Source organism: Ischnura elegans, chromosome 12 (assembly GCF_921293095.1).
Source record: "Ischnura elegans chromosome 12, ioIscEleg1.1, whole genome shotgun sequence".
In the NCBI taxonomy this organism is placed as follows: Eukaryota; Metazoa; Arthropoda; class Insecta; order Odonata; family Coenagrionidae; genus Ischnura; species Ischnura elegans.
This window is the reverse complement of record NC_060257.1, coordinates 7,448,100-7,458,763: the sequence shown is the minus strand read 5'-3', so window position 1 is coordinate 7,458,763 and position 10,664 is coordinate 7,448,100. Positions and strand designations below refer to the sequence as shown.

Below are 10,664 nucleotides of genomic sequence, written 5' to 3'. Positions count from 1 at the left end.
TGTAACGAAACCATGGTCGGTGTCAATAAATTACTATGTGGAAATAGCAAATTTATTGATCCTTCTATTCCTGCTTAGGGTTGTTGACTTATGATGAAGATGAAGTATACTGTGCCTAAAAATATCGTTGAATTGTATTTCTTGCCAGCTCCGCTCCGAAAGGTGTTTCCACCCACTTCCCGACCTCTTCATGTCTTTCCCTCTTTGAAACACAATATCTCCGGTCTATGGCGAGGCAGGGAAATCTTTTTGGAGCACGGAGACAAGCGCCGCCACCTGTGGCGAGACCGTGAAACAATACACTGCTGGCGTTCAATCTGTCGCAGTCCTGCAAGGGGGTTGTGAATATACTGGAGGGGGCGCACCACTGGTTCCGAGCGTCGTGCAAAGTGTAGTAGTAATGGAGCAGCTTGGGTAGGATAAGCCACGCCCACTTTGACCAAAACATTGGCAATCCTACAAGTATTTAAGTATACCGGGACTAGCCACGGTGACAACTTTTACGGAGTCACCCGCAATGCACATATAGTGCGAAAAATCCACAGAGGAAAAATCATTCGCCTTAGCCGGGATTTGAACCCGGATCCCTCGATTTCCGGCCGAGTGCTTTAGTCAGTTAAGCTACCGAAAGTTTCCACAGCGGAGAATGACGTCGAGTGCTTTAGCCAGTTAAGCTACCGAGGCATCATTCGTTATCCCGTGGAAATTTTCGGTAGCTTAACTGGCTAAAGCACTCGGCCGGAAATCGAGGGATCCGGATTCGAATCCTGGTCAAGGCGAATGATTTTTCCTCTGGATTTTTCGCACAATCCTATAAGGGTTTATGCGTACGTTTTGGTGAAATTTTTGGTCAAAACTCGTCAATACATTAAAATACTCAATGGAACGCACGCAGTAAACCTTCTTCAATTAGTATATTGGTAGGCTTCACCAAGTTATACGTCTCAAACATCTTTTCCCAGGGAAAAATTATTATCAGTCACCACGGTTACGTTCTCCAACCATCTCAGCTGAAAATAAAATTTTACGAGAGTAAACTAGTATCTCCCTCCACCTATATTAGTATTTAATTTTATTATAGCCAATGGAAATCTAACAATTACAATACAAAAGTATTTTTCCAAGGACATGAACGCCAGTAAAGCGGTTAACAAGAGACAGTTTAGACATAACTAGATGTATCACGAATGATGGGTAAAGTCCGATGGCAATCACGGGATTGACATTAATGACTTATTCTATACGAAAAACTTTGAAAACACATACCAAACATATTTATAATACGAAGATAGTCCATACAATTAACAGTTAAAAGCGAAAATATTTTCAGATTTACTCTTTTATTGTTATATTATAATGTGTGTACCCAAGCAAAAAATAAACGTGACTGATGACTTTAACGCGGCGATAACCGCCAGATGTCTCTTACGTAGAAAGCAGTTCGAAAATTGTAGTCCTAAGCCCTAAAGCGCTGAAATGCAACCAGCAATGTACAAAAGTAACATTAAAATGTCATTTTTCAGCGTAAGACACTTCTCCTCGATACTTATTTTTAAAAAATTTAGGAATCTTAATGGCGCGAATGTGAAAGACCGCAGCAAATTTATTTAAAAACAGGAAAAGGGACATGGAATTTTCGAATACTCGCGTATGCCATTTATTTTATGCTATTTACGCATCGTGGTAGAACAAAACGAAACAAAGTCTAGTCGATATCACCACAATGTTCCGTAAACTTTATGGTGATGTCGCCTTGCCTGCCTTGAAAGTGGTGCTATTGCCGTCGAAAGAAGTCGCCAGCACCATAAAGTTTATGGACCTGTACTGCCTAATTTTCGATCCACCATGAATATCCACGCAGTGAATTATTTCTAGTAGGAAACAGACCTAAGTTAACAATATCTAAACGCTGTTTTCTTTAAATGGGGCCAAAGTAATTTCATTTACTGCCCTCTAGAATTAAGAAAAATAAATCCTCAAACGTAATGTCAAGACTTGCTAAAGACTGGCTTTTCTCGCAAGAAATAATTGTAAATTCATTTTGACGTTGTTTTTAAAAACACTCTTGTATCATTTACTGCCTTATTATTTTTATTGGCATACATTTTGTCATTTGATAGTGGCTCAATTCTGGTCCTATGGCCTTGGAGACCACCTGAAGCTCCTCCACTTATGATTTTTGTATTCAGATGTAAAAACAAAATGTAGGAGTAAATAAATAAATAATTATTATTATATATCTTCGCTCCACCAAGTCAAGCCAAAAATCAGTCGATTTCATGCTTACGTCACTATTTACGGACTTAAATCTTATGACAACATTTTAATACAAAGAGTTTAAACTGAGGTTTCCGCGCACTCCGAAGAAGACCAATATTGCGTAGACGGCAAAGAGTAAAACGAAGTTGTCCACAGCCCTGCATCACGGTAATTTTGTACCGACTCACAGTAAGTCTTCAGCGAGTGAAGCCGGGCATGTCCATATTTTTCCACGGCGTAACGTTTGAGAATGTCTTGAGTAGACAGCATACGGCCTTCATAGTACCCCCTCTCTTGAGATTTAAGGACCATGGTGAGGAGAGTTGTACCATGGTACACGTGGATCGAGTGGATCTTCCACAGGGCGTCTTCTCCGATGCACAAGCGCAAGACGTCATACAAAGCTAAGAAGGACAGCAGGTCTTCTTCGCACTCCTCGTACTCCAGCAGGGATAAAAGCAAAGGTTGGATGCCATTCACGAGGACCTCGGTCACTTGTTCCTTCGGCAGAAATCGCAGGAGAAGGGAGAAAAAATAGGGGATGAAGAAAGATCTAGTTTTCACACGGAAGTCGTCTTCTCCAACGACCCTCAACATAGGAAATTCAACATACGTGCCATACCACACAGTTCTCAACCTCGCCGTCAGCTCATCAACCGTGAAATAGAATGATTCCAGCTCCAGTTGTCTCCAAAGGATCACCAACCATTTCATCAGTCCATCAGCAGACACGCCATTTAAACCGCATACGTTGTTATGCTCGTCTAAAGCAACATCTTGGACAAGACCAGTGGACATCAAGAAAGGCAAGATTCTCGTCAAAAATTCGCCGTGGATCATTGAACCCGGGAGAGGACACGAATTCTTCAAGGGTCTGATGCACGAGGGCACTAGATATTCATAGTGACCTTTCATATGGTCAAGAATGCCTTCACTACCACGCTCTCTCGATTTTTCTCTAAGAGATTCCGCTATTATCGCCTGAATTTTGTACAAACTGTAGGAAGAGAATTTGTCGTAGATTTTCAGGTATTTGTAGCTGCACTTATTCTTTACCAGCAATACGCGATTCAAGATCTCATCCAGGAGCAGGAATTCATTTTGCTTAGTAAGCTCCAGCCAGCATACGAAGGTATCCGTATAAATATTCAATCTTGTCCGTGTACTCACATCCACGAAGCTCTCGAACACTAGTTGCTTAGCGTCTTCATCAAAGCATTCCTTTTTTATGATTCCCCATACATAACGGATGACATTTAAATCCTTTGTGTTACATACAGCTGCGACAAGACAATTCCGCCCACTTCTATCTTTCCTATGGAGAAATGCCCTCCCAATCCTTTCTTCAGACAAAAGCCTGCTTTTCAAATAATTCCACATATTCTCTACCTCTGAAACGCCTTTCTCCATGATGACAGCGATCCAAGCGGAAATCAAATTGAAGGTACTTTTCTCGGGTCTATCCAGCCAAGACGGAGCAAGCAATTTTTGCAAATCCTTTGGAACAAGAATCGCGTCCAATAAGCGTTCGATTATTCTCGCGTCATAGATAGAAGCGTAGATATAGAAACCGGTATGCTCTGCGTCCGTTATGGAAGCCTTCAATGGACTTTTAAATGTTTCCTTGTGATCTAAGAGGAAATCAAACATCGAACGAAGCTCTTTCAAGCTGTTATCATTTGCCCAAACATGTCTTCTGTCAATTCCCATCCACCAAAGTCCCTGCTTGGACACATACTTCCTCAAATCGCCTAAAAGATTGTATGTTTCTGCTATCATGAGCAGAGCTCTGAGTAATCTCACGCGACTGCAATCAAAACTACCAACTATGATCGCACCGCACAAAGTTAAGGCATTTTGGTACTTGACACACCGTGGATATTCTTCGCGTACTTTGTCTAGAACGACTCTATCAATATCCATCGCCACAAACATCACGGTTGAGAGAAATCGCTTGCAAATTTCCGCAAGGTAATGCAGGATTCCTTCGTGGCCCTCTTTGATAGCCATGTGGAAGCATTTTCGGCTGGCATTCGCGTGCTCCTTTCCTTCACGGAATATAGACGGATGTTCAGCAGCTCTTTCGAGTCCATTCAATCCCATAATCTCACTCTCTCCGGCTAATAGTAATCCATCGAAAAACTTCCGCACGCTGGCGAATTGGCTCTCCAGCAGAACCTTCTGCAAGACGCTCCTCCGCTCACCCTCGCTCATCTTCCTCACCTCCGATACCGTCATCTTGAGGAGCCAGCAAGAAAAGAGATATTCTCCGAATGTCAGGTGGGTGAACTCGAACTTGGATTCTCTCTTAACCGCCAGCCCGACTCTCAGCATGCTGTCGAGCTTGACGTCCTTCGGCATGAAACGTGCGTCTTCGAGGAAGTAGGAGGCTGAGAAATTCTTCAATATCCTCCATATTGACGCAAAAAACACATCCCTCAACGCGTCTCCGGCCTCCAGTCCCCTCTCTTTCGCTTTCTCCTCGAGGTACACCTTTTTTATTTTCAAATCGACGAAACGTTTGTACACAAATGAGAGGTTCACGGAATCGTCAACGAACAAATCATCTTCGAAGGACACGGCTGCCAACATCCAGGCGTGCAGGGGAATTTCAGAGAAATATCCGTCTGTACTCGGCCGGGCTCTATCCTTCTCCAACAAAGCCTCTGCTACCCCACTGAAGTTGATGTCTAAGTCAGACAAATCGGCACCTTGAATCAAGGACTCGATTTCATCGACGACGGTTCTGAGTTCTTTCTTGGATTCGCATTTATTAGCGATGGCTTTGAGTTTTTCCTTGAGCAATTCCTCCGACAACGAATTGAGTGTGGCATTCCACTCACGGTTCAAGAACAGAATTTGTTCCTTCTTATCGAATGGAGCCAAGGAATAAGAGAGGGTGGACAGTAGCTCTTCCAGACCGAATCGTTCATTAGTCCTCGTAGTCACGACAAAGGAAACGTTAGTCTGCCTCAGCAGTGCCGCCAGGAAGGAAGAGAATTGTTTCTTATACCTTGGACATATCTCATCAAAACCGTCGAAGTATACTCTTACCATTCCCTTGGCCTGGCAAAAAAGGTCGAACATTTTCTGTTCAAGAGACAGACCCACGCATTTACTTTCTGATTCACGAATAAGCAGTTGGAGAAAGTTCTTGACATCCCCGCTTTGCGTGGAGAAAGAGTCACTCCATTTTTGAATTGCGTTCTCATGGTCTGTTAACAGCACAACTTCGATCCATCTCTCCGGATGTTCCAGCTTCCCTTCCTCAGCTTCTTTATTAGCGTACACGGATTTTCCACAGCCAGGCTCATCGGCAATAACCTCGCAGCATGGGTCATCGATGCGCTGTGAATAAACGTGGACGAAATTCTTCTCTTTGTGATGAAAGAAGTGCGCAAACCGCCAATTGTTTCCAGACGCAGGCAGGCAGCGTAACTCATGGCAGATATTTTTGCAATATTCGAGTCTTAAATCCACGCGTACGTCCTCGTTCACGACGAAATGTCTCGTTCCGCCCGACGGTGATACTGCTCCATCCCACAGCCGTACCATATCCACTTTTACATCCCTCAGATCGCTTTCCTCTGCATTCAACACAATCACGGCGTCGTTGATCCTCTTTTGGACGCATTTTTCGCGGAAGTTGACAGCTCTCACTCGCTTTCTGCGAGGAATGTAGCAATCCGGATGCCCCCTCATCAGTTTCGTCCTCCTCTCAGCCAATTCCGACAGCAAGTCTCTTCCGAACGCGCAAGTCTCTCGGTCAATCAACACGGATAAATCATCGTCACCAATCAAGGCGTTAAATTTGGAATCGACATCCTCATTTCCCACGACACTCAAGATCATATCCCTCAGTAAAACGTCCCTGCCCTGAAAACAAACCCGTCGTTCAAGAATCCACACTTTTGTTTCCTCTGCCAAATTTTCCCAAGAGTATCCGATAGGTTTGCTTTCATGACGAGTGTTGAATTCCTTCGGTACAAGAACGATGATGCATTTAGCATAGTTTCGAAAATCATGCGCAGGACATGACTTCACGCAACACACGGCTTTATCGCAAAATGCCGAGTCCTTTCCCTTGTCCCAGACCACAGCCAGGTTGTCAAAATATCCCCTACCCAGTTGAGAGTTGAAATACGTCTTGGAACTCAAAAACACGCTCCAGTCCACGACGACAATGTTATCAAATGATTTTTCTAAATGGCTCACTCCTAAAGTCAAGTTAGACACCTGGAGAAAGCGTACGTCATGGTGGAAACAGATATCTGGCTCCTTGATTTTATCAACTTGGGCGTATTGCTTCCTGTGTTTCGACAGCAATCCGGGGTGTGACAAGAGATCCACAATGGGTATGCATGGCTTGACCTTATTAGCGGCAATGACCTTTTCTATTTCTGGCACAACATGAGTGGAGTAGAAGGTGTAGAGATTTTTTTCCTCGTCGTTACTCCAAGGACCGCTCTCAACTACATGTTTCTCCAATGTGTGCTTCGTGATTATTTCGGGCACTCTCACGATTAATTCTTGAAGTTGGTGATTGCTATAGTATCCCACTCTCTGGATTATCTCATTACATTTTTCAAAGTTTCCCTCGGAAAAATCTGAGAATATATTCCTGTAAGCAATTTCTTTTTCGTGATCGGATTTCGTGTAGGGAAGGCCATGATTCCGGAAAACTATGTCCAAAACTCGGTGACAGAACTCGTGGATCAAATTGCTTACCACGTCCGAATATGGTTCCAGGCAAGCAGATGCGTAAACTCTATCCAGCCTGGCATCCATGACTCCTCGAACTTCAGCGGTAGCCTGGGAATATACGCACGCAATGTCACTCCGCTCTAAATCGAAGACCACCTCGAAGTGAGGGTAGTCTTGAAGACACTGCATCAATAGCCTCGCTTCCGGTACCTTGTTAGCGTCTTGGTAAATTTTTAAGATCTTTGACCGCGTCTCATCTTTCGCTCCACGCACCCTCGTCCTCGACATCAACTTGTAAACGTGACTGTCTTCCACTTCAACGAAATATTTTCCCAACGCAAGGTCGAATTTACACCTCTGACCCTCGTCTCTAAAATAGGATTCAACGATCCCCGCTTCCTTCTCCAGAAACTCGAAATTTCTCGACCTGAGAAAGGCCCACACTTCGTGCCTTTCCTTTTGCAGCGCTGCCGCCAACAACATTGACCCTCCTTCGCAGTCCACCCAGTACCTCGGACCCGAACGATTTTCGCGACCAAACGTCGCATCTTCGCGATTCAGCCTTTCCTCGATCGCAGAGATGTCTCCGCTTTTTAGCAACTCCTCTCTTTCGGAGAAAACCTTCTTAATCCCCTCGTCTCTGTCAATCGTTTCTTCAAATTTTTCCTTGAGTTCATCCGAGTCCGGCAGGATTGAGTCCCATCGCAGGAGAATTTCCACTATCCTCCAGTTTCCTTCGTCGACGGCAAAGTCGAGCGCTCTCCGGGGAACGTCATCGTCACAATATTCACCGTCGATGTATCGATTCTCGTTGACGTCGACTCCGCACCTCAGAAGAAGCTCCACACATTCCGTGGTGCCATCCCTCGCTGCCCTCATTAACAAGGTAGTGCCGTCGTCAGGGTCTATTTCCTTCTTTATGCAATCCCAGGCATCTTGGGGTAACACCAAGCCGCTCCCTTGCGGATCATATTTCACTCCCAGAAGTTCCTCAAGCCATGGGAGATCCATTTCTTCGGGGCAGCTAAAACATCTGAAACTAACAAATCAAACTGTCAAATCAAATCTTGCATGACATGATGGCCAGGGCCGGATTTACCGTAAGGCAAAATAGTCACGTGATTAGGGGCGTCGCAGTCCAAGGGGCGCCTTCAAGGGCGGCAGTTCATTCAGTGACAGCAGTACTTTCGTAACGTTTTCATTTTTGAAGTTACTCCTCTTTTATTTGTATGAGTTAATGCTATACATTATTTTTGGAAAGGGCATTCATAAAGTGTTTTAGAAGCAAAAAGTTTCGTGTAGTTTTACTCCAAGCTGTTTTTCTTTAATTGCATCGCCTATGTTTTCCCTGGGTAAAAATTCAAGCATACACTTTATGCTCTCAGCCATATATCTGTTTAGTCCGTCTTCCCGAACCTTACCTCCGCAGGCACCCAAAGTATTTCACTTCTGAAAAAATGAAAAAGGAGCAATTTCCACAATTTTACATTTATTAATACTACCGGTTTCGCTTTTCAGCATCATCAGGTCACCTAAAGCGAAACCGGTAGTATTAATAAATGTAAAATTGTGGAAATTGCTACTGCGTTATCATTTTTCATTATGCCACGCTTCCACTCCACCTCGCCTGAAACCTCAGACTATATTTCACTTCTTTTTGTTTCCAGTAGTTCCCAGTCAATGACTGTCAACTACTCGTTTCAATTTTCATTGTTTCCTGCTTAGTGTGAGTCATGGTAATTCCGATAGTAAACCTTACCTCATGCGAGTGGTCATGCCTTATCATACGGAAAAATCGGGGAGGAAGGGGGGACTCAAGTGAGGGGGGGCATTCAATGCAGATGTGTCTATAGCGTAACTTTGGGTAAATCCGGCCCTGTCTGCGGCACGATGTGGTGCAACTTACTAACGCTGATTTAATTTAAAAAATACTATTGATAATTACTTATTTTGTACTTAAAAAATACGGTGAGAGAAAAAACATTCTTCTCTTATGATTTGCAAAGCATAATTGTGAAATTATGGAACTCATGACAATGCAAAAATATTCAAGTGGCCAAATATGTCAACGTTAAATCTTTTCAAGCTCAATATCAACTAGACATGCAAGAAGGTAAAATAACAGTTTAAATAGACCAGGTGCCTCAAAACACAAGGGGACCAAATTTCCCTGAGTCAATTTCAGCATAAGGTGGTACTTCGTGAATGAAAAACTTTTAGTCATCCGTATTTTCAATGAATGTGAAATCATCATTTATAAAACTAAAAGGGAAGATCAATACGAAAAAGTTATACATATTACAAAATTTACATGTGAACAAGTGTGAAAATCCAGGAATGCATGGATTTATACCCCAGAATTAGAACACACTTTCTGTAAGGGGCCAATAAAAAAAGGACACAGGTGTTCTTGTTAACGAATAAGTAAAATCCTAACACACTTTTCATTTAAGATTCCATCGCCATCACACCATCATCAGTGCATTCTTTGCCCAATGTTATATTTTACTTCAGTGCTCCTGTTATTCCTCATCCCGGAGTTGCCATTGCGACTAAAAATAATGTACGAATTTCTTCTTTTACGACCGCCTTTATTCTCCCGGATCAAAAGTTGAAACCCTTGATGGCGTAACTAATTATTATAACCCAATATTGCTTTTAAGCAACATCAAAAATGCATTAAATTCAGCTCTATTTAGAAAATATCTAAACCACGTATTCTTTTGTGGTGTAAATTTCAAAGACAAAATGTTTATCTGCCACGATGATTACGATTGAGTGCAAAATATTCAAATTTTCAAAATGAGAAATCTGTAGATTTGATTTCTCCCAGGAGCAGCTCTGGGTTAGAAAGGGTTCAGGCCATTCTCAGTAACAAATTGTGATTATAAAATCAAAGAAAAATCGTACGCTGTCTCGAGTAATTTTTTCGGTTACGTCAATCGAGCAATCTTATTCTATACCTGGTAGAACAATATTTGACGCGATTTCTATAACACACTACGGTGACCTTTATGAACCTTTGGCAGTATCATCCCTATATTAGGATGATGTGTTGATGAAGTCAACAATGAATACAATTTCCAAGAACTGAACGAAATTGGTGTTGATTCTTCCATCGTAAAGATGATACAAACCTTATTTAATGGTGTAGAGAACATGACCAGGGTGGCCAACTGAGTTAATGCTCCTTTTTCATTCAGAGCAGGGATTAGGCAGGGCTATCCTTTGTCGGGTCAGCTCTATGCCCCAGATTTTAAACTTTTCATAAGATATCTCGAAACTGACCTGCAAACAGATTAAATTAGTGGCATCATAAAGTTAAAAAAGATTAAGTTAATTAACAATAAATCAATTTACAAAAAATAAAACTAATGTAGGTATCACATAATTTACGCTAAAAGTATTTCTCAACAGACGCTCTTAAAATTTGTAATATTTCATTAAATTCATCAGAAGGTTATAAGTTGAGGTGGCAAATTCACTATTTCAAATATATGTTTTGTGGTATTTGTCCTTGCCGTGCTGTCCTATGATGTATTTTTATTCACTTGCTAATACGTGAGCTGGCGTTTTATGGAATAAGTACAAGACAGTTTCCTGATTCTAATCTAATTAGCCAACTTGCATGAGTGGAAGAATCTATCTCTTCTCATGATATGAGACAGCTTTAAAATGCCTCAAAATCTGTTTTACTACGG

At 42.3% G+C, this 10,664-nt stretch overlaps 1 protein-coding gene across 1 annotated transcript; it reads right to left on the bottom strand.

The window, feature by feature from the left end:
• Positions 1 to 1,139: 1,139 nt before the first annotated feature.
• On the bottom strand, positions 1,140 to 10,245 carry LOC124169677. Its single transcript, XM_046548345.1, has 2 exons — positions 10,101 to 10,245; positions 1,140 to 8,002 (listed from the first exon to the last, which is right to left on the bottom strand). Exon 2 carries the CDS (start codon positions 7,972 to 7,974, stop codon positions 2,338 to 2,340), a length of 5,637 nt encoding a protein of 1,878 aa, XP_046404301.1. The 5' UTR covers positions 7,975 to 8,002; positions 10,101 to 10,245; the 3' UTR covers positions 1,140 to 2,337.
• Positions 10,246 to 10,664: the final 419 nt, after the last annotated feature.

Excerpts from the sequence above, each read along its gene's own strand:
- LOC124169677 (XM_046548345.1), bottom strand. The coding sequence starts at position 7,974 with ATGGATCTCCCATGGCTTGAGGAACTTCTGGGAGTGAAATATGATCCG.